At 37.1% G+C, this 24,714-nt stretch overlaps 1 protein-coding gene across 14 annotated transcripts in view; it reads left to right on the top strand.

Annotated features, from left to right (window-relative positions):
* CASK (calcium/calmodulin dependent serine protein kinase) overlaps window positions 1-24,714 on the top strand; it is a 405,697-nt gene that overhangs the window by 168,474 nt on the left and 212,509 nt on the right. For all 14 annotated transcript variants that reach the window (XM_036895365.2, XM_036895363.2, XM_036895360.2 and 11 more), the window contains exon 3: window positions 3,992-4,097. In XM_036895365.2, the coding sequence (XP_036751260.1) occupies window positions 3,992-4,097 (106 nt within the window). The remainder of the gene's footprint in view (window positions 1-3,991; window positions 4,098-24,714) is intronic.

Here is a 24,714-nt window from a genome sequence, read left to right as displayed (position 1 = left end):
TAAGTGTCCATCAGTAGATGACTGGATAAAGAAGATGTGGTACATATACACAATGGAATACTATTCAGCCATAAGAAAGAAACAAATCCTACCATTTACAACAACATGGACGGAGCTAGAAGGTATTATGCTCAGTGAAATTAGTCAGGCAGAGAAAGACAAATACCAGATGATTTCCCTCATTTGTGGAATATAACAATGAAGCAAAACTGAAGGAACAAAACAGCAGCAGACTCAAACTCCAAGAAGGGACTAGCAGTTACCAAAGGGGAGGGGTGGAGGAAGGCAGGTGTGGAGGGAGAGAGAAGGGGACTGAGGGGTATTATGATTAGTACACATGTTGTGGGAGGATTATGGGGAAGGCAGTGTAGCACAGAGAAGACAAGAAGTGACTCTGTGGCATCTTACTACACTGATGGACAGCGACTGCAATGGTGTATGGGGGGACTTGATAATATGGGTGAATGTAGTAACCACAATGTTTTTCATGTGAAACCTCCATAAGAGTGTATATCAATGATACCTTTATGAAAATAAATGATATTCTCCTGAGAAAAACACAAAACAGACTGCCCGAAACAGCTTCCTGAACTGTCCCGTAGTCAAGGGCCAAACTATGCCCCCGAGGGCATAGATGCCTCATTACTGTTGGACGGACCTAACTTCTTAGGAAACTAGGAGCAGCAGCAGCAGTAGTAACTGTCGTTGTAGTTGTGCTCATGCCATGTAGGGGGTTAATTTGAGTTTGTTTCTCTGATGATAGCCAGAAATTTCCCTATTACTTCCCATATTGTTAGTGCCCCTTTTAAAGGGAAATAAATTGATTTAATATAGGCACATAGTTCAATATAAGGGCACTAAACATAGAAATAGATTATTTTTAAATCTTTTAAATTTCTGTGAATGATTACACAATGGAAAAAGTGCAAGGGAAAGTTCCCAGTTACTGTAGTAGGCAATGCAGCACTTTAAAACGGCAATAGTAACTCCAGGTCACTCACAGGATTGTTCTGTGCTAGGATCTCTAAGCAGTCAGATAATCACAACTTCAAATCATATTATTATCACCTCCTTTTGAATTATTTCCTACTCTGCCTCATGAGTTGATTTGTAGGAAAATACTGTTTGTAGCTTACTGTATCAGCAAGGAATTAATAGCACTTAGTACATCTTTAATTCATATTTGTATCTCCAAACAGCTTTTTGAGTTTAACATTCTTGGAATCTAAGTTTGAATGCATATATAAAGCATTTGTGCTTTTTAAACTGTGAATTTTTTATTTGGGCTATTTAATTAATACATCATTTAGGAAAAATGGTGCCACAATTATCCTAGATGTAAGCCAGCTTTTGCATCATTGCCCTTATAATTTCAAATATATTTTTATTTTGTTAGTTTTGTGCTATTCAGTCAGTTCTCTGATCTTAGTCCCTGAAATGTCAGATCCAGTGATGTTTAAATTGTTTTAACCTTTGACGGCAGGGTCCCCAACAATTCTGCCTTCATTTTGAGGATGCATAGGTGATAAGAGACTAGACCAGGAAAGTGTTCAGCCATATACCAAGCAGAAATATATGGGTCAAGTGGAGGGGTCTTTCAAACATCTGTTTTAACTTACAAGCTTTCAGTGTAATAAATACGGCACGTGGCAAATATTGAGTGTGAGGGTTGAAACACATATAATTACATGAAAGGGACAAAATAAAAAATAAAGTGAAAGCAGGAGAAAAGACCAGTTTTCACTGTAGCAAACACTAAATCTGTGTACCTTTTGACTCTATCAGAGCATTGGGTTAAAATCAGGCTTTTGCTCAGAATACAAAGAAATGGAAAGAGACAAACTAAGGTGAAAACAGAAGGCATGGAAAGGGTGACTTGTAATAAAATGAGAAGCTAGAGATAAACATAAAAATGAGTAATAAAACTCAAATGCTTTTCAGAGAATCAGGAGTCTGAACAATCTCGAAGGGAGAGTAAAACCTGTGTAGGCATTTAATTGATGTTGTCTGGCTTCAGTCCGGCCCTCCAGCACACTTATCAAAAGCCTTCTTCACAGTTATGACTTCCCAGCACAAAACCCTCACCTATTCTCACCTCTCCTCTCTGACAGGTCATTTCCAACCACTTTTGGACACAGAGTCCATCTCTCATTTGCCTCCAATATCTTCCTCTACAACAAACACAGGCACCATACACCTTGCCCCTCCAGTACTCTTTTCACACACAGGCTTTTCCCATGCACTGTTTCATTTGAATCTTAACCACCACCCTCTGAAATCCAGCTAGTAGCTGAGCAGATCCCACATCACCTATTGTGCCCCCATTTCATTTACGGTAAGGAAGGCATTTGTAGAGGTTAACAGTCAGCTGGCAAGTAGTGTGACAGAGGCAGGACCAACACCAAGTTTTCCGACTCCAGATCCTGGGGACTTTTCATTACTGCCACTTATAAACACACTGTGTTCCCTTTAAAGTGACAGAAAAATAAATCAAGCGTTCTTCCACCCTGCTATTCCTTTCCTACTGCCAGATTCTTCTAATTTAATCATATCTAAACCTGGCATGGCTCCATGAAAGGACTGCTGACTTTGGAGTTGGACAGGCCAGGGCTCAAACCTACCCCTCTACCCCTAGTGGTAGCTGTGTGATCTTGAACACATTTCTAAGCCTGTTTCCTCATCTGTAAAATACCTACTTCACAGGGTTGTTAGGAAAGTAAGTGACTATTAAGCCCATGATTAAAAAGAGAGAGACATGATATATTGTAATCTATTATTATATAATTGTTTCCTGCATACTGACTTCAAACCAGACCTCTCCATAGAACTTGATCTTGCCCAGAATGCTAATGGTCTTTTGTGGCTGAATCTTACAGGCTTTTCTCAGCCTTCTCTCAGCCTTCTACTACAGTACTTGTGCCTTTAATTCTCTATTCCCTTGACTTTCTTAATATTGTATTATTCATTCTTCCCTTTTTGGTGGCTTCTCTTTTATCTAATTTACTGACTTCTTTTCCTTATTCTACCCTTATGTAAGTCTTCTGTGGTTCCATCTGCAGCCATTGCTCTTGTTGACAAGTTGAATTAATGAGCTAGGGGGGAGATAATGATATCTCTTTTGCTTTCTGCAGTACATCCTTAGCTTTAGTTCTTCTTTACCTGTCTCCCTTCTACTTGCAAATGTAAAAATGTCACAGTGGATTTTATTCTTCTGTGAACAGGTAAAACTCTAGCACTATTAACACAGGAAGGCTTTAATTAGTTTTGTTCCATGAAGACCTGGCAAGTGATACCTATGCCCAAACTGTTTTTGGGTGATAACAGTGATGATGACAGTAGTGATATTAGCAGTTTTATTTTACAGATAGTATTAGATAGCTTACACTGTAGTCTTAACCTATATTATCTAAATTTGTTCTTCAGAATAACAGGTAGTGTCCTGAATTATCCAACACATTTTAAAGATAATGTAAAAAAATTTCTAACTCTGATGCTGGAAGTAGAGCCTTTTTTTGTTTAAACCATACTATTTGTTTGCACCACTCCATATAACTTACCTAATGTGTCTGCTGTCCCTGTGAATGCTAGGTTTTAAGCTAAAGAGTAAATGACATACTCTTATCCAATTCAGGGAAAACTAAGAAAAAAAGGTAAAATTCAAAACAGCAAATTGAGTTACTTATTAGCAGAAGAAGAAAGAATTAGCGATTTTGAAACTTGATTAAAAGAGTTTGGGGAAAGTGTGCTTTTTACATTTCTTATTAATAAGAGCTGACTCTATAATGTATATAGATTTAAGCTGGCAAAACATGTGCAAAGTTGTATTGTCAAAGAATTTAAAGGATAAAAGCTTAGCTTAAATGGGGGATTTCATCTCTTAGTTAGAGAAGTCTTCATGTTACCATAGATCACATCCATCCATTCATTCATCATTCACTCTGATTGTCTCTTGTTCCTACCTAATGAAGTATGTTGTGTGTTTGTTTTGCAGATCTAAAGCGAGAAGCCAGTATCTGTCATATGCTGAAACATCCCCATATTGTAGAGTTATTGGAGACATATAGCTCAGATGGAATGCTTTACATGGTTTTTGAATTGTGAGTGTACATTTTATTTTCTAAAGGGTTAAAGTTTTAAGCATTGTTGGTTTTTGATAATGCTAACACTGTCCTCTTAGAATTTAACCATAGTTGTGAACTCCTCTGTTTAGGAAGACCTCAAGAAAAGGGCGATCTCATCTTTAGATTCACAGTGGCTAAAGAAGCAGAAGTTGGGCATATTCAGTTACCCTCACATTTTTAGCATACTTGAGAGAAGAGGCTCTAAAAGGAAATGGAGTTCAGAGGGATAGGAAGCCCCAAAATATGAAATTCTGACCACAGTAGTCTTAGTGAAGAAGAGTGGTATGGGAGTAGAGGCCTCCATACAGCAAGCCTCCCTAGCAACTAAAAACAAGTAATAACAGATTTAACTTCCTCTTTTTAAATGTTCAGCATATTAGCATACGAAGGAAATTCTGTAGATAATAGTTTATCTTGATTTCAATCAGCCATTTGGCATGTTTCTCTCAGAATTTTTGTCAGTAAGATGGGAAAATGTGAGCTAAGGATACTACAACCATCGGATATTTCATAGCTGGTGAATGATTGTGTCCAAAGAGATGGTACAAAGTTTTATGAGATGGCATCCTATTCTGTTCAAAATTTCAACCAGTGATTTTGATTAGGACCTCTCACAAGGTTGATAACTAAGGCATTGCACAGGGCTGAAATCATTTTAAGGCTCCACTGGGGATAGATCTGCTTCCTTGCTCCCTCACATGGCTGTTGGCAGCAGGCTGTTGGGCTGAGGGCCTTAGTTCCTCCTGAGCTGTTTGCCTGAGGCCTCCCTAGGTTCCTTTTCACTGGGCCTCTCCATAGAGCAGCACCACATGGCAGCTGGCTTCATCAGAGTGAGCAAGTAAGAGGACAAGAGTACAAAAAAGAAGGAAGGCATTCTAATCTAATCTCCAAAATCACATGCCATCACTTCTGCCATATTCTGTTAGTTAGAAATAAGTCACTAACTAGATCCAGCCCACACACAAGGGGAGGGAATCACACCAGGGTATGAATTCCAGGAGGTAGTGATCACTGGGAGCCATGTCAGAAGCTGCCCTCCCGCCCCCGCCAACACAGAGGGCTAGCTAATACATTGAATATCTAGATCAAAATTTTAAAGTATTTTACAAGTTTGTAGCAGAGGAGCTGAAACAAAGATGAAATTTAAGACGAATTAATGTAAACTCATTCAAATATATAAGTGCATGAACACTGTCAACTTAGTTCTAACTGCTTATGTCAAAAAGATGTAAATGTTTAGTTATTTGTTGCAACAGCTTGAAAAAGCCCTGAATGGAACCTTCAACTCCATTAATTAGAAGTGTGTAGTTCTCAGAACCAAGCCACACTCCCACTGTATTGAATACTGTTGACTCTCCCTGGAGTGTTTATAGTAAGCAGGACACTGGCACACTTCCAGAAAGGGGCAACCAGAATGGGAAAGAGCCTAGAAATTTTGTCAGAGTCACCGCCTTCAAAATACTTGTTGGCAAATCTGCTAAAAGAAGTTTGAAAACTATGTACTTCCTCACATATTTTTAAGTTAGTATATATAAAAACGACTATTTGGATGATGTAGTTTTCAGTGATATTCTTTTAAATGTATTTTCTTCAATACTGTAAAGGTGCACCTTTAAAATCTCGTTCAATTTATGGAAAATGTGTGCTATGTGACCTAAACGGCAAAGCTAGTTGCCATTGTCAAACCAGTCGGCCAAGTCAGACTTGCTTTCTGTCAGAAAAACATCTGACTTCATTTTTCAAATAGAATTAGTGTTGATAGACATCCCTGTAACAATCATCTTACTATTGATTTCTAATCCTAAAGTAGATAAGGCTTTGCATGAATATATTGTCTGGATGAAATAAGATAGCTTTCCCCTTTCTTTCCAAAGCTTTATTTTTCTCTGTCTCCCTCAGGAGCGTTGCATTCCCTAGCTGTCTCTTTCAAGCTAGGCAGGCTTTTCAGGATGGGTGAGCAGTTTGTCTTTTGAGATGGGTTTTTATGAGTGAAGATATAAAAGGAGAATCAGCAGACCACAGACTTGTTTACAAACAGACCAAATTATGGCAAATGAAGATAAGGACGTTGACTGCCTTAAAAATACCATAATTCACATATCCCCTGGAACAACTTTAGGGTCTCCCAAAGATATGCAGATCCTAGTCTGAAGACCACTGGCATGGAAGAGCTATTGAAAAGACTCGGAGGCTTTAGTTACACAAGGATCTATTACTTAGTTTCTTTTTCTGCTAAAAGAGTCCTCAGAGCAGAAGTCCATGGTAGAATGATAATGAGTATCTTCAGTTATTTGAAAGATCACCATGTGTAAGAGGATTATATGTTTATTCAGTGTACAGTCGAGGGCTGTGACTAGAATCCACAAGTGGCAGGTAGATTTCACCTCTAAGCAAGGAAGACCTCTTTAATCAGAATGACTTTGAATGAGGTGGGCTGCCTCATGGAGTAGACAGTTCCTCGCTAGAAATGCTGAAGCTGAAGCGGGATCCATCCAAGGGGGCTGAAGATAAGGTTTTAATTTCAGTTTTAAAATGTCATAATTCTTTTTAAACCACTTTTTCTGGCTTCATTTTATTCTTTATTGAAGAAATCTGTTTATGTCCACATTTTTATTCACTGAGAAAACCAAACAGGTTTTATCATATACTATAAAATAATGAAAGCAAAAAAAATTTTTTTTTTGTAAATTTTACCATGTTTGCTATTTGTTTCAAAGGGTAACCTCAACTCTGTTACCTTTACTAATTATATGACTTTGGCCAAGTCTTTTAACTTTAAAATATTCTTAAGATTATGACAACCAGATGAGAAGACTGTTTGAATTTCCTTTGTAAAATGGTGAAGTGCTCTACAACTATAAGGTATTGTTTCCAGTGGATTTAACAGGTTAGTTTTAGTTTCTCAGTGTTGAATTATATGGGATTTTATATAGCTAGTTTTGTGTGATTCAGTTGATTGAAATAATTCACTGATGGCTATATATTGAGATAAGACCTCATTAAAGTTGCATATTTACCAATCACCTAATCTCAGTATTAACCCAAATCACTAGAATGTGGCTTTCCATTTTAATTTTTTTAACCTTTTGTTTTGGAAAATTTCAGATAAAAAGAGAATAGTATAACGAACATCAGTGTACCTGTCACTGAGCTTCAACAGTTATCAACATTTTGCCATTCTTGTTCTATCCTTTACTATTGTCTTTTTTTCCTGGCAATTTTTAAAGCAATATCATTTCACCTATAAATACTCCTGCTTGTATTTATAAATGAGGAGATATGTGTATATATATATATATAAAATATAGATATATATAGATTAGATAAATAGATAGATATCCATACTATTATACCTTGCAAAATCCACAATAATTCCTTAGTATCATTGTCATATTTACTTGATGTTCAGTTTTCTCTGATTGAACATGAATTTTTAAAGGAAATATTTGTGAATTTAGAATTGTTTTATTATCTGTAGGGATCTGGAAGTAGATTATGAATTCACATTTAAAGTAACTTATTTTCTAAGAAGGGCCAGGAAAAAAAATAAAAATATAAGAACATTCATTCATGTCATTATATTTTATAAATTCACCTCGCAATTGTCTTTGCCCATTTTTTTGCATTCTCTCTGACCTCCTGAGTTTAAAGCAAACAAATGAACCAAAATCATTGATTACTATAAAATTTAAGGCTTGTAGATCTAAGAACAAAGCAGTAAGATTGTGTATGCCTCCACCTACTGGCTAGGTAAGAGACTACTTATACAGCTTCAATGTAGACGATGCTACTCCAGAATTAGTTCCGTGTTTTCTGACAACAGATTAATGGCCCCCAGTATGCAGGGGCTCATTGCTCAGGTTATAAATTATCTGGATCCTCTCCATAGTTCTCTAACATGACCCTAATGCAGAATAGACAAGGAAAGGGAAAACAAATGAAATACGATTGGTTGACTTTGCTATTTGTTGGCCACCTGGAAACAACTCTGATAATTTTGATGGAAAAAAGTCTAGGCCAAACAGTACATCTGAGTAATCAGCAAGTTTCTTAGTATGATATCTGTATCTGTCTTTGCCACAGACTCTAACTAACTCTCCCTTTTTTTTTTCATAAGCTGAAGTTATAAAATTATAATGGCGCAATCATGTTGCTTGCCATGTGAGAAAATCCTTAGAACTAGTTGACACCCATTTAATTACAAATAGTTTATACATTTAAAACATACTCAAATACAAAGACTCACAGAACCAGAATTTTAGAGCTGAAATTGGAGCAGTAGATATTGAAACTTAGCATTGGAAAATTCTGAGTAGAACTTGTTAAATAAACATGTATCCAGGCCCTACCCTAGATACTCAGTTTCAACAAATGTGGGTCCCGAAGCAGGAGGTCAAGAGATGACTGACCTTTAAGGTAGGGATTATATTATTTAGAGTCTATGTTGTAATCTTCCTCAACCCAGACAGTAATTTATTTGAAATCTGCATGTGTTTGCACTATACCTGTTGCTTTGGGGTTACACTCAAAATTAGACTTGTCTGCAGCAGTTTGCTGAAACATATTTTACAATGTAGGTTCAATTTAGAAGACAGGGCTGTGAGGTACCCCCGACACACACACAAAATTAAATGTCTGTTTCTAAGTAACACATTGGGGCATGTCTTTCGTAGTGTCTGATATTTGATTTAGGCTGCAAATCCTGAATTGGCTGGCCAAGGAATTTTAATTACCTTATTATAGAATGATTACATATACTATGGGGAGACTTTTACAGTAATTAAATATGAATTCAAAACATATCTGACATGAAAACAATAGCTCATATCTTTTAAAATAATGTTAGTACTTTGTAGTTTTAAAGCTCAAAAAGGAGATAGACTGAAAGTTCTTTCATGTATTTTTTAAATCTTATTTATTTAATTTTCTTTTTGGTCTGGTATTTATGCTTAGGGAAGGGAATGTAGAGTTCATTTATTATACTGTTAGAGTAGAACTGATGACTTCGTACCAGCAAATTTGCCACTTAAGGAAAAATATATTTGTTTCATATCAAGCAAGAAAAATTTGGACTCTAGCATTTCAGTTTATATGAAGATCTGTACGTATTTTTATAGCTAGTCCTATCTGATCTATTTTGCTTTTTTGTTTTCATGTGTAATGATATAAGTTGCTATTCATTCATTCTTTAGCACGTATTTATTGAATGCCTACTTAAGTGCTGGGTAATAGAAAATGGCTGGAAAATATTTTTTGTAAACATTTGAAATTTGATCCTTAAGGTACTTCAATAAATATGAAATGGCCTAGCCTGCTGCCTGGGTAGGCCTTTGATTAATGCTAGTTGAAAGAAAAAAAACTTCTGATTCATTATCAACTTTTAAAAAATGAAACATTTCTCATGACTAACTTCATCACTATATTAAATATCTAGTTGCATTTGTGTCAGGGGCCCCAAGACCACCCCCAGGTTTGATGATTCAGGAAGAGGACTCATAGAAGTCAGCACGTAGTCGCACTGACAGCTGTGATTTATTACAGCTCCAGGATATAAAGCAAAATCAGCAGAAGGCAAAGGTGCATGGGTCGAAGTCCAGAGGCAACAAGCTTCCAAGGATCTTCTGCCAGCAACCAGTTGTAACAACACATGTGAAATGTTGCCAACCAGGGAGGCTCATTAGAGACTCTGCACCCAGGATTTTTATTGGGAGCTTATCATATAGACACCCTCTGCCTGATGCATACCAAATTCCAGACTCCCAGAGAGAAAACAGGTGTTCAGAATAAATCATATTGTTTGCACAAACTGTTTAAACACACTGAGCCACTTTTTTCAGTTAGAAGGGAAGGAATCCATCCAAGTTCTCAGATGCTAATCAAGAGCCAGCCTTATAGGCAGCCCTTTCAAGCCTTTCAAAAGATGTCGTTTAGGCCTCCTATGTTAACTCTTTTCTCACGAACTAAAACACAGATAAATAGAAGGGTTTTGAGTAAACTCCTGGATCTGCAAACAAAATATAATTACCTTAAAGATAATTGCAGAGTTTGGGGTCTTATTTTAACTTTTAACTGTAATTATTGTATCATTTTGACATCTATTGATAAAAGATGTTGGTGTCCCGATTTTTGTATAAAACAAATCCTATATTGAGATGTTACAGTGTAGGATAGATTTTAAGTTTTGAATGCTACATTAGAAAACAAACTATATTCTGATACCTACTATCTTAGAAATGCACTTGAAGTTGTCACTTGGGTAATGTTTTTGCGTATGAAAGCTGATCTTCAATCACTAAAATAATTTTGAATACATTTTTATGCACATAAATTAGGAAGAAAAATTATTTAACTTCCTGTTATTTAAAAGACGTTTGTTTAAAAATAAAAATTATAAGTAGTTTTCAGTATAAACAACCTTTATAATATACATACTATGTTCAAATTTAGGAATTACACAAAATTATAACAAAAAACAATACCATTTGGAAAAGTTAATCACAGGGAACATTTCAGAACATTTCCTTCTACTCATCCTTGCTATCACAACTGCACTAAATTGAGACCATTTCATATGTGCAATTTGGTTTCCTGATTGTTTTCACTATTTTAAGCACTTTGGCATACCATTAAATTTCTTTAAATACAGTATTTTAATAGCTGCATTAAGATGTCTAAACTATACGCAGATGTCATATTTAACAGTTTCCCTATAGTTGGGCATTTATGCTGCTTTCCTTTTTTTCCTATTAGAAATAAATGTTATTAATATTCTCATACATAATTAAATCATTCACACCACCTAATGGCTTTATTTCCTCAAAATAAGTTTTTGAAGTAGAATTACTGGGTAAAAGAGTGTATGAATACATACAAACACCTGCATCACACAGAGATTTAACTGTTTTTTTATAGAATATCTTACACTTTGAACAATGCATACAAAGAACTATACAGCTTCAGGAATTATTATAAAGTGAACAATCATGTAACTACAATCCATGCCAAGGACTTTTTTAAAAACTACTAACACCTCAACAGCCCCTGCATTCCATCCCTTCTGATCACAACCCCCTACAGCTCTCAGGATTAACTTCAATCTAGACTTCACTGCCATGCTTTTATAGCTATACTATCAAATAGGTATCCCTGAATATTACAGTTCAGTGTTAGCTGTCCTTTAAAATCTTTAAAGGAATCATACAGTATATACTCGTTTTTGGTCTGTGAAATTGATCCTGGTTGCTTTGTGCTCCTTCATTTTATGGCTATATAGTATTGCGGTGACCAAACATTCAGAATGTACTTATTCATTTTAATGTTAATGTGTATTTGGGTTCCTTTCAAATATTTTGAACAATGCTGTTATAAGCCATCTTACACACATACATATATTTCCTAAGTCTGTCCTGAGAGGGCCTAAAAGCAGTGACTCTGCAGTAGTAATGAGCAAACCCACCCCCAAATGTTCATTTCTAAAGATCATCCTCTGCTAGAAGGACCTAGGGCTCCTTGGAGAAGTGATTAATTCTAGGACTGGGGCAGAGAAAATACAAAGTAAGCCTGGAGCATTTTATAGTGCCTGCAAGTAAGGAAGGGCTCCAAACACAAAAAGATGGGGGCATGCCAAAGGATCAGAGGAACCAACCAGAAAGCTCCTGATGGCCAAACCTGGAACAACTTGGACAACAAAATAAATAGCATAGTATTGGATTATAACCCAAAGTATAAAATAAATATTTATGAGTCCATACTAATATAAATATTATTATACTGGTGTATGCCTCTCCAAGGTGCCCCAAGTCCTGGTTTTCCTGGCACTACCCTGTTTAAAAAGCCTATTGATAGTCCTCCTCTCATTCTCATGATGACTTATTACCTAAGCTGCACACCCTTGCTGGTACTTGGCTTTGTCAGAATTTCTAGTTTTTGCCAATTGGTGTGTAGTAGAATCTCCTTGCAGTTCTTCCTGATTACTCTTCCCTAGTTGCCATTTAGTGGCCTTTATCTTCATTCTCTTAATGGTATCTTTTGATTTACAGAAGCTTGTAATACTAATATAGTCTAATTTATCAATCTCTTCTGGCTACTGTATTTTTTCTCGTTTAAGAAATATTTACTACTCTGAGGTTATGAAGATACCTTCCTATGTTTTAGCACCCATCTGGAATTGACTTGGGGTATGCTGTGAGGTAGCAGTCCAATTTTGTCCTTTCTGTGTGGATAGTCAATGGTCTCAGCACAATTACTGAACAGACTGCCCTGTAGTACCACTTCTGCCATAAATCGAACACCTATACATGTGTGATTATTGCCTCTATTCTGGTCCACTGGCCTATTTGCCTGGCACTGTGCCAAGAGCACTTTGTCTTATTTACTATAGTTTTATAATGAGTCCTGGTAGCTGGTACATCAGGGCCTTCCACCCTGTTCTTCTTCAGCCATGTCTTGAGGGATGTACTTGTCTCTTTTCCATATACATTTTAGTAACAGGTTATCAATTTACACACACACACATACAAACACAAACCTGTGGGGATTTTAAGATGAATTGTATCAAATCTTTCTAGCACCTCAAGAATAATCAACATGGATATAATATTAAGTCTTGTAATTCATGAACATGGTGTCTTTCTTCCCATTTATTGAAGATCTGTGATTTCTTTCAGTAATGTTTTATACTTTTCTCCACAGTGGTTGTATACATCTTTTGTTATATTTATTCTTAGGAATTTACTTTTAAAGGTAGGTCCATCTCTCTCACTCTCCTGTCTTCCTTCCTTCCTTGTATTAACTTTGTATTCCTTTCTATTCATCAAGCTTCATCAATCTCAATAATTTAACTATAGTATTGTTTGTATTTTCTGCATACCTGATCATACCATCTATGTGTAAGGATTTGCTTATTACTTTCCAATTCTTTTTATATTTTATTTCTTTTTAGCCTTTACTGCAATGGATTAAATATTTAGAACAATAGTGATAGCAGTTACTTTGTTTCTTTCTGATCTTAGAGTTTGCTGAGCAAGAATAGATGGTGAATTTTATCAAAAGCCTTTTTTCTGTATGTCCAAATGATCATATGATTTTCTTCTTCAATCTGTTAATACAATGAATTTCATTCACTTTTTGGTTAACCAAACTTAGTAATAATGTATAATCCTTAGAATTCTTTTTATACATTGCTGGATTTGATTTGTTTATATTTTGTTTAGACTTTCTAATATCTACATTTACAGGAAGATTATGTTTCTTATACAATCCACATCGTTTTCATATATAGATTATGCCATCTTCATAAAATGAATTGGAGCATAGTCTCTGGTTTCTCTATTCTCTCTTTATATGATTGGTAGAACTCACTTATAAACCCATCCAGGCCAGACTTCATTGTAAGGTTTTTCATTTCTGATTCAATTCTTAAATATTTTAGGAATACTTAGGTTTTCTATTTATTACTGTGTCACTTTTGATGAATTCTATTTTGCTAGAAACAAGTGCATTTTGTCTAAACTTTAAGTAGTTTTGTCATAAAGTAGTTCATAATATCTCTGTAGGATCTTTTCATTCTTGATACTGGTCATTTGTGCCTTTTTCTTTTTCAGCCTTGCCAGGTATTTACTGGTTTCATTAGTCTTTTAAATAACAACTTTTACCTTTATAAATCCTTTTTATTAAGTAGCTTATTTTCTTTTTCAATAATTTCTGCTTGCTGTTATTTCTATCCTTTTACTTTGGGTTTAATTTTCTAGGATTTTTTTTCCTTCCTTTTAATTTCAACCTTTTTATATCCTTGGGTTTTGGATATGTTTCTTATTAAAGGCATATTGTTTTTTATTCTAAAATCTGAATCTCCTTTAATAGAGCATTTAGTCAATTTACATTCTATGGTCTTTTTATGTACTTTCTATTTGTACACCTATTGCATATTTCTTTTCCTTGGCCTCCCTAATTTATTTAGATCAATTTAATAATTTTATCATCCCATTCCTCTATTAATTTGGAAGGTTAAGCACTATTTTCTATTATCTTAGTGTGTACCACAGAAATTGCAGTATGACTCCCTAATTCATCATATTCTAGTATTGATACCATTACTATCTTCCTGAATAATACAAGCACTGTAGAACATATGAATTTCTTATAATGCCCCCCTTGATTAGTAGGCTATTATTTTCATGTATGTAATTTATATTTGTTTAAATACATAAGTTACATGAATTTACATCACTCCAAATTTTTCTATTATTTTTGTTCATTTAGATTTATACCCATACTTGTCCTGTCTATGTTCTTTATTCTTCAGCATCTCTAAGGTTTTTTCTGGATTCATTTTCCTTGTGTCGGTCTACTGAATGCAAACTCTCCATTTTTATTAGTTTCAGAATTTCGTTATTTTCCCCTTCAGTCTTGAAACATATTCACTGAGTAGAGAATTCTAGGTTGGCATTTTCTTTCCACTATGTATCATTCTATTGTCTTCTGTCTTCCATTGATGTTGAGAATTCAGATAGTGGTCTGTTACTTCTCTGAGGGTAATCTATCTTTCTCAGGTTATTAAAAAAATGTTTTCTTTATTTTCTGTTCTCTGTAGTTTTCTCTGTGATGAGTCATGTGTGTGTGTGTTAATCCTGCCTTAGGTTAAATATCTTGAATCAGTATATCAATATTATTCATGGTTGTGGAAAATTCTTAACTATTATCTCTTCAAATATTGCCTCTGACCCTTTCTCTCATCACTCTTTGTGACCCAGCAGCACTCTTTGTGTGCTGGAAATTATTTCAGAAGTCATTGGCCTATAATGATGCTTTCTTCTGCCAAGAGGACTTTTATTTGCTTCTACTAGAGACCTTCAGGGACACTAGTAGTTTGGGACTGTCATAATCAAGGTTCAAGGCTTAGATTGTCAGGGCCACTCAGAGGTAAAACCAGATTGCAGGTGTATGAAGGGGTTGACAACTGCAGGTTCAGCCCTGGCTCATTAGGGTCCTCGCTCAGTTTCGGAGAATAATTTAGGAGATTCCTCTCAATTCTGACTTGTTTTCCCTTAGAGATCTTCCATATAAACAAATGTCCCCAGGGCAAGAAGAGTCTTGATTCTTGGCCTTGGCTCTCTGAGTTCCCATTCTCTCCCAAATTTTTGCCAGCATTCCTGACAGTATGGTTAATGCTTTGATACTTTCAGGAAATTTTTTGTCCAGCTTTTTTGTTATCTTTAATGGAAGACATCAACTAGCAGAAGTCTAGCCATAGAGTTAAAACTCCTCTGGCATAGTGTCATATTAACTCCCCATAAAGATTGTACCCATTTATATTCAAACCAATGGTAGAGGAGAGCATCCATGTTCACATTTTGGTAGGTCAAAATGATGTTTTGGTTTAATTTGCATTTATTTTGTTACTAGTATGGTCAAATATCTTAAAGGTATGTTTTACCCATTTCATTTTCATCCTTTAACTTTCTTTTGTTTTTTGCCATTTTGTAAAAATTCGTTATTTACTAAGGGTATTTACCCTGTTCTTCTATTTGCAAATATATTCTCCAAATTTGCCTGTTTAATTTTGTTTATGGTATTGGATATTTTGTGTATTGATTTTTTAAATATGCTTTAGTTTGAAATTCTGTCAGAAAAAGCAGTTACAAATAAGGAAGTGTGGAGGCTAGAATGAACGCTGTGGTACTAGGCTAGAGTGGTGATGGCAGTGTGGCCTCACATATAGTTTAACATGTACACACGTGTGTACACATTATATATATGTATACCTATGTGCATATACACCTTCATGCAGACAGTTGCAAAAATAAATATAGATATGTGCACATGGATTACTACATATATGTATATTTCCTAAGTCTGTCTGGAGAGGGCCTGCAAGCAGTGACACTGCAGTAGTAATGAGCAAACCCACCCCCAGACGTTCATTACTAAAGATCATCCTCTGCTAGAAGGACCTAAGGCTCCTTGGAGAAGTGATTAATTCTAGGACTGGGGCAGAGAAAATACAAAGTAAGCCTGGAGCATTTTGTAGTGCCTGCAAGTAAGGAAGGGCTCCAAACACAAAAAGATGGGGGCGTGCCAAAGGATCAGAGGAACCAACCAGAAAGCTCCTGATGGCCAAACCTGGAACAACTTGAGAAACAAAATAAATAGCATAGTATTGGATTATAACCCAAAGTATAAAATAAATATATATGAGTCCATACTAATATAAATAAACTATGAATAAATGTTTAAATGGGAGAGAAGAAACAAAGCTTCCTTACAGAATTCCAAATAATACGTGTAGATATTATCCCCATTGGCAGATGGAGATAATCCCACCTCCCACCTTAAAAATGGACTGAACTTGGTAACCTTCTTTCAAAGAACAGAGCACAGAAAGGAGAACATAGTAACTACAGTGGAGAAACTGGCTGCCCCACCCCCTTAACCATGGGATCAAGTTCGCATCACCCATGATAAGTCATGAGGCTGTCATGTGCCCCATGAGGTGATGGGATGAGAAGGGCACTTTACCTCTACCATATTCTCCCCAGCCCACCACTCCCATCTAAAAATGAAAGCAACTTCAAACAGATGCAAATTGAAGGACGTTCTACAAAACACCTGGCCAGTACTCCTTTTTGAAACTGGCGAGGTCATGAAAAACATGGAAAGACTGAGAAATTGTCACGGACGAGAGAAGATTAAGGAGACAAGGAGACATAATGACAAAATGCACTGTGGTGTCCTTCACTGGATCCCAGAACAAAGGAAGTACATTAGTTGGCAAAACAGGGAAGTCCGAATACAATCTAGAGTTTAATTAATAGTAACGAACTATTATTGTACCAGTGTTACTCTCTGAGTTTTGACAAACGATACTATAATTCCCTAATATGGTAACACTAGGAGAAGTTGGGTAAGGATTATACAAGAACATTCTGTGCTGTCTTTGTAGTTTTTATGTAAATCTTTAAGTATTGTAAACTAAATGTTGTCTTCAATCAAAACTAAACAAAAAGAAAACCATGAATTTACATCATTATTGCCAATTTAAAATAACAATTACAGATTTTTACTTATGAGACATTTATGAAGTAATAAAGAACTGTTTGTTTTTAACATGTAACTTTGTTATTGCAATTATTTTACAAGAAGAGTCCTTAACTTTTGGAGATAAGTACTGAAATACTTATAAAGTGATAACTGATGTCTGGGATTGACCTCAAAATTAGATGAGGGGTGAGCAATGAGAACTGGGTTGAAGGATAGGTAAAGCAAGATTAGCCAATGAGTTGTTAATTGTTGGGGCAGTGTAATGATTATATGAGGCTTTATGATTCTATACTTTCCATTTTTGAAGTTTTCCATAATATAAAGTTTTTTGAAGAGTGAAAAAGAAATTACAGTTTCTACTTAACTTCTAAAGTTTTATATTTGTACATATTTTCTCTTGAAATCTGGGTTCCTTGCCACATTAACATACTTAACTTGCTTCCTCCTACTAATTTAAATATATGATAGAAGCAAGACTACTGCATGCAGATTAGGACTTCTTTGCCCTTCTTTTCATCCTTATATTCCACTAGGGATGCACAAGCAAGACACTGGGTTTGAAAGTCACTTAAATAACTCTTCTCTTTGGTTATGCCACAAGCTTGACATAGTTAGGTTTGTTTATTCCTGTTGGTTTGTTTTCTAATTAAGTTTTTATTGAGATAATTGTAGATTCACATGCAGCTGTAAGAACTAGTACAGAGAGATCCTTGTAGACTTTGCCAGTTTCTCCTGACAACATTTTGCAGGCAAACTAACAAATAAATATGTAGTAATAATAGCAAATAGTGATAAGTGCTATGAAGAACAAGGGCCAGATAAGGGATAGAGAGTGATAAGGATGCTATTTCAGATAGGGTATTCACAGAAGCCCTTTCTGAGGGGGTGACACTTGATCAGAGTTTAAATTTTATTCTATAGGTGGTGGAGCACATTTTTATAATTTAACCAAAGCAGTAATCAGATTTGTGCATTAGAGACTCAAGATGAAAAATGTAGTATAGGGTCAAAACTGGAGTCAATAATTCCAGGCAAGATGGAATTTGGAGCTCTATTTTTTCATTGTAATAAGGACAGAGGGCCTCTATAGAGAAGGGAACTGGAATCTGGCTCACTGCATGAAATCCAGGGATGGGACAGAGACCCTTAACCTCAAACAGTGGCTGACGAAAGCTCTAGTCATCGTTAAAAAAAGTGAGGGGGAGATAGCTCCAGTCAAAAGGATTAAAACAAAAGCAAAAAATCCCCACTAAAGATTAGTGTTCAAATGAAGATTTCAAAGAACACAAGGAAAAACTAACATCCTGAAACAAACAAAAACAGATAGGAAATTTGATCCAAAGGAAATGGAAATAACAGAAAAATCTGAAAAGGACTTCAGAGTCCTCAAAAACATAAAGGGAAGGAGTAATATCCATCAAACAAGAAGCTGTTCTAATTTGTAAATGCTAAAAAATCCTTAAGGGAGCATGTGCATGTGGGTGTGGGCTGTGTGTCTGCCTTTGGAATCAATATAACCAAGTTGAAAGACAGTATTGAAGAGCCAATATAGAACAAAGCACAGTTACACAGAGATGGTAAGTATGAAAGAGAAGCTAAGAGTCATAGAGGACAGATTGAGAATATACAACATACATAAACAGAAATTCAAAAGTGGAGCACAAGGAATAATGAAGAGGACAGGCCTTACTCAAAGAGATAATAGCCAAAAACTTTTCCAAATGGAAGAAGGAATATCCCATTCAGGTACAAATAAGATTTGGAGAAGAAAATTACTAATGAACTTTTAGATCATCTGAGTTTATGGTGATTGTGGCACACCCACATGTAGATGTCCAGTACACATCTGTCCGTATGAGTCTGGCCCCCAGGAGAAGAATCTGGGCTAGAGATGGAGTTTAGGAGTCATTACCATAAGGACAAGGTCCGTTTCACCTCTTGGCACCTCAGTTTCTACCCTACCAATTTGTGAGACTGAAATGAAATATGAAAGTTCTCTGATAATCAAAATACTAGATAGTCTTACCATCACCCTCATTGTCAATGTTAAAAATTCAATTTGTTGGAGAGCCTTGGGATTAGGAGTTAAGAGCTCAGGATTCTGGCACCAGATAGCTTAGGTTCAAATCCCAGTTCTGCTACTTTGTGATCATGTGACCTTGGGCAAGTTACATAACATTTGTCTTAAGCCTCAATTTCCTTATCTGCAAAATAGTACCTGTCTCCTTGTGTTGTTAGGAGGATTAAATAAATTATTACATGTAAAACACTTAAAATGGCATTTGGTATGTAGTTAAATGCTCAGTAAATCTTTGCTATTAGCTGTTAACATATCTGCATTTAACAGGGACCTTCAGTATCTTATCCCAGAGGAGTGACTAATGTGAAAATCATAGTCTATGAGGATAATAAATTTAGGTATTGGTGTCTTCCTGTAATACTCAAAGGATCTGTCTAGTTAACTGCTGATTTTTATTTGTCCACATACTGAGTTTTGTTGCTGTTTGCAAATTAGCCATGATGTTAGCTGAACATTAAAGAGTTCCTTTTTTGTTATGTTTGAAACTTGGAAATAATTCATGGGCATATGGAATGTTCTTGTGAGAACACAGTAATGGTTCCATTTTTCTTGCTAAGTTGGAACAATTCAATCTTGGGCAGATACTTATGCCTCTGTTTTTATTTATTTTTTGTTTCTTTTTATTTTGTTCACAGCTATAGCTCTATAGGTACCAACATTAACATTTTCACGTTAGCTACAAGCTTGCCTAGAAGAATGTTACCGGTTAGTTTTATTTCAGAGTGCAAATGGCAGTAAACGAAAATCAATAATTGATTGAGTGATTATTTTTTAATCCCTGGTGTGTTTATTCAAGATGAGATCATTTTCCAGATTATCCCACCTTCCTCATCTGCAAGACCACATCAGAGTCTGTCATGATTACTTACAGTTCTTTAGATACTCTGCAAGACATAAAGAGGGTATGCCAGAGGTATAACTTGCCAAAGTGGAACATGCCAAAAAATGACCCCACATCCTTGAATTCTACAAATGGCTAGAAGGCACATGTTATGCTTTTCATAGCTCCATCATTTAAAGGTGTGCTCCCTCTTATAGCCCAGGAGCTTTACTGTTAGTGGCAGGGACTGTACTGAAGAGCCTGCCTCTGAATGAAGAGAAGGCTTTGAGGAGCAAGAGGGAGAACCATATTTCTAGAGAGAAGAGGCAAAAAGAAGAGCTACAGAGACTTAGTAAATCACAGCTATTCACCCACACCAGAGTTATAAGAACCTATGCAGGACAGGAAGTAAACTGATGCAATGATATGATTGATTTTGATTTGAGTGGCAGAGGTTCTTTCCCGGCTCTCACCTGCGAAAGTAAGTAGGACTAGTCAGACATCTAAGAAACTTTTTTAAAAATACACAGCAATATGTGTTTAAACTAGCTGAATGAATCCATCTAGTAGATAAAGAATTACATGTAAGGTATTTGCACAATAATTATTTTTTTAGAATTAATGGAGTCAAAAGATTTGGGGGGAGAGAGTTAAGGTCAGAAAGAGAGAAGTTCAAGGGCCTGGGCCTTTGGACACTTTGCCTGTGCAAACATAACTGGGGCACATAGTAACCAATGTCTCAGATGCACTCTGTAGATTTCATGTTGAGAACAGAAAAAATGGTAGCTTGCTACCTAGCACCATGAAACCCTGTCTCCTGGTCAGTTGGGAAAGAAAGTATAGGTGAGATTCCCTTCACTTGTAAGGATTTGCAGTAATTTAAAAAAATAAAAAAATCTTAAGGAAGTAGAATATCACTATCTTCTCAATGAGCCATGTTAAGTCCATGTAGGGCATAACCTCCTCCTTCAAAAAGGTGAACAGGAAGCATGGATTTATACCAGGGGCTGTGAATCAAGAGGCTGAAGTTCTAGTCCACACTGCCATTAATTAATGTTGGGGAGGAAAAATTCTCCTCTAGCCCTCAAGGTTCTTCTGGCTGGTCTAAGAATTAAAGTGACATGAAACAGATTAAGAGGAGAAAAACTAATTTCATATGTACAGGAACCCCACAAACATGAGAGGTTCAAAGACAGAAAGGTAGAATGAGGTATATGTGCCACACTGAGCTAAGGGATAGGAGCGGGGCCTGGGACGCCAGAGGAGTGGAGGACAATGCACAGGGTGAAAAGCAGCAGAGGTCTGGTGATTAGATGTCTGCCCTGCCATACAGACAGGTCACTCAGGTAAATTTATCTCTGGTAATAACTTTTTTTCTGGGAAAGACCCTCAGTTTAGATTCATCTAGGTAGTTAAAGCAGGGGCAAAGCTTCTCTTGAGCCCACAGGCCTCAGTTGCCTTCAGTTCAAAATAGTCCACATGCCAAAGTGGCATGTCTTGGGTAGACTTGTCCTGAACCCCTCCACTATTACCTAAAGCAAGTCTTTTAATTAAACTTGTAGTTTTAAAATTCTGTGATGTGACTCATTGTGATTTATATCCAGAGGCCTCTGCCCCTCACTTTTTTTTTTGTTTACCTTCAGAGCCTTAACTGAAAAAGAAGGAACCAGGCATGTGTTTATGTGATGTTGGAGGCTCGGGAGGTGGGTGCTTAGCTGTGAGGATTGGCAAGAAAACCGAGAGCTAACAGTAAAGTTCTACATAGTAAACAGAACAGGGGTGTTGTTCCCAACTACTTGCTCTCTTTACTGGGAATTTCAGAAAACCATCCAGACAGGCATGTTAACATTACTAGGGAGGGAAAATTTTCCTCTGCCCTTTAGGATTCTTTGGCTGGTCTAAGAACCAAATTGACATGAGACAGATTAACAGAAGAAAAACAAACAGGTTTAATAACATGTCTACCTCCTATATGCATGGGAGACACCCAGGAAAACTGAGTAACTCCCCAAAATGGCCAAAGCCACCACCTTAAATAATATCTACAGCTAAAGACAGACAATGTTGAGGGTGGGAGGCCAGTTATGGGAGGTTATCAGGCAAAGCACAGTAATCAAGAGTCACATTATTATGCAGATCTAAGGTATTACCTTCTCCACTGCTAAGTTTCTGGGGCTTTAGAGTCATTCTCCTCTTTCTAGCACAGAGAGACACCCAATTAAATGGAGAGTTCTGTTACGCATGTAAATGTCTCTTACAAAAGGGTAAGTCTACTTGGTTTTCAGAGCTTCTCTTATGTCTGTAGTTTCTTAAAAATAACCAGCTTAAAATAATCAATATGCCAAAGATGCCTATCTTGGGATGGCAAAATTTGCTCCCCCATAACATAAACAACTAATCTAGAGGTCTGCTGCCCCTGTCTTGCTATCTCTTGTAGCTGAAGTTCCCTCAACCACTAGGAGGCACCATTGTCAAACAACATTGATTAGGTGTCAGCAGATCTTGGTCCTTTAAGCAACTGGACAAAAGAAATGACTGTAAAGAAGAAAAGGATAGTAAATACGGGCCCCTGAACATGGTGACAAATCAGCCTTTGATATCTAGACAGGCATGAAAACAAGACTGAGTTTCTAAAACTTGATAAACAATATTTAGACTACATTTCAATTTTAGAAGTGGCAAATTCTTTCAAGCCAGTCTTTTTTCAAAAACTCAGAATTCTGTGGGATATCAAGAGATCTTAAAGATAAATCCCAATCCATTTTATTGAAGAGTCTTTGTCAGCCCAGAAAGGTTAAGTGGCATGATCAGGAACCCTTAGGCAGTTAAAGATAGACTTGAGAATAGAACTTAGATGTAAGGGACATTTCTCATTATTTTTGGCTGTCCACCATCTGGCTTTTCCAGTATTAGGAGAATCTCCCAACTTAAGAGTCTTGTGGCAGGGGAATCAAAGGCCACCTTCTACTTTAGAAGCTAAAAATGCCAGGTATTGTTCTCCTTGTCAGTTAGGATATAGGCATATGACATAGGTTTAATGAGACCAACACATCTACCCATGGTATAATATAGCTAGTGACAAAAAACAGGGACCATCTGGAAGGCTCAGGTGACAGCAGGGCCAATTATTGGGATAGTTGTAGTAGTAGCACTCAGGATGGCTTCCAACATCTCACATCTACCAGGGCCAGTGGCACAAGCTACCGCAGCTGGTGTACACCACTGGGGCTGCTTGCAGTTTTGTTCCTGACTGCATAGCACAAGCTTTGGTTTTACAGGCCTCTGTACCACTCTGTGAGCAATCCACTGTCCTATTAATAACCTCCTTTTCTGCTTCAGCCAGCATTGGTTTCTGTTTCTTGTAATTAAGAACCTTAATGATCCCAGCATTAAGGAAGAAAAATGAGTAGAGGGGTAGCAGAAGACACCATTCCAAGAAGGAGTGTCAGTGACCTTGTTTAGTGGTTGTAAAAATATGTGGTTATACAGAAACTTCTTGTACCTTGAGGTATCAGCCATGGCCTAGAAAGGCTGTAAGATTAGGCATACAGTTGGGGGTGGGGTGGAAAAGGAGGGCAGGCCAAGGGCCAGATATCCCAAGGCTCCATGTTTTGGTGAAGAATTCTGAGGAAACCAGTAATTTCTCTTATTTTGTTTCATTTTTATTAAAGTACCATTGATATGCAATCTTATGTTTGTTTCAAATACACAACACAGTGGTTCAACAGTTACACATATTATCAAATCCTCACCCCCGATTTTGCGAAGGGAGGGGCTCAAGATGGCAGCGTGAGTAAGGCGGCAGAAATCTCCTCCGAAAACCATATATATTTTTGAAAATACAACAAATACAACTACACCTAAAAGAGAGACCAGAAGATACAGTACAACAGCCAGGTGACATCTACATCTGCGAGAACTCAGGATCACATGAAGGGGGTAAGATACAAAGCCGTGAACCAGCAGGACCCAAGCATTCCCCCCACCCCAGCTCACCAGTGGGAGGAAAAGAGTCAGAGTGGGGAGGGAGTGGAGGCACAGGACTGCTAAATAACAAGCCCTAGTAATCTGCACTGGGAGCACAGACACACGTTGCATGATGTGCTGGATATTAGAGGAACAGAAAAGTAAAATCCGAGATGGAGACTGCAAGTGGGTCCCCACAGCCAGCTCCCCTGGGACAAAAGAAAAGCAGGCGCTTTTTAAAAGTCTTAAAGGGACAAGGGCTCAACAGCTGAACAAAAACACTCAGCCCAGCAGGCTGGGAATTTTGAGGAACCTCAGGTTCCCTAACCTCCTTGGGGGTAAAGCAGCCCCGAAGCCCCTCATGGTGATGAGCAGCCTGCCATTCATTCCCTCCGGCTGGTGCTGTGAGCAGACCAGCTGACCAACCACAGCTGCATAGCAGAAAGGGAACAGCCCTGCCCACAGCAATCACAGAGTCTCCTCCCAGCACGCAGCCAACCAGGACAGATAGAGGAAGGCAGAGCAAGGTCCAGAAGGCATGAAGGGGCGCTCTTCTCACAGGAGAACATACCCAGTGTGGCTGCCAACCCCTGCAGTACACTGGTCTAGACGGAGGGCCGCCTCACCCACAGCAGCTCAGGAGATTGTCTCAAAGTCTACTTCCAGTGTGCAGGTAACCGGCACAGGCA

This window comes from Manis pentadactyla, chromosome X (assembly GCF_030020395.1).
Source record: "Manis pentadactyla isolate mManPen7 chromosome X, mManPen7.hap1, whole genome shotgun sequence".
NCBI classification, from domain to species: domain Eukaryota; kingdom Metazoa; phylum Chordata; class Mammalia; order Pholidota; family Manidae; genus Manis; species Manis pentadactyla.
The sequence above is the reverse complement of the archived record's forward strand: the minus strand, read 5'-3'. Positions and strand labels throughout refer to the sequence as shown.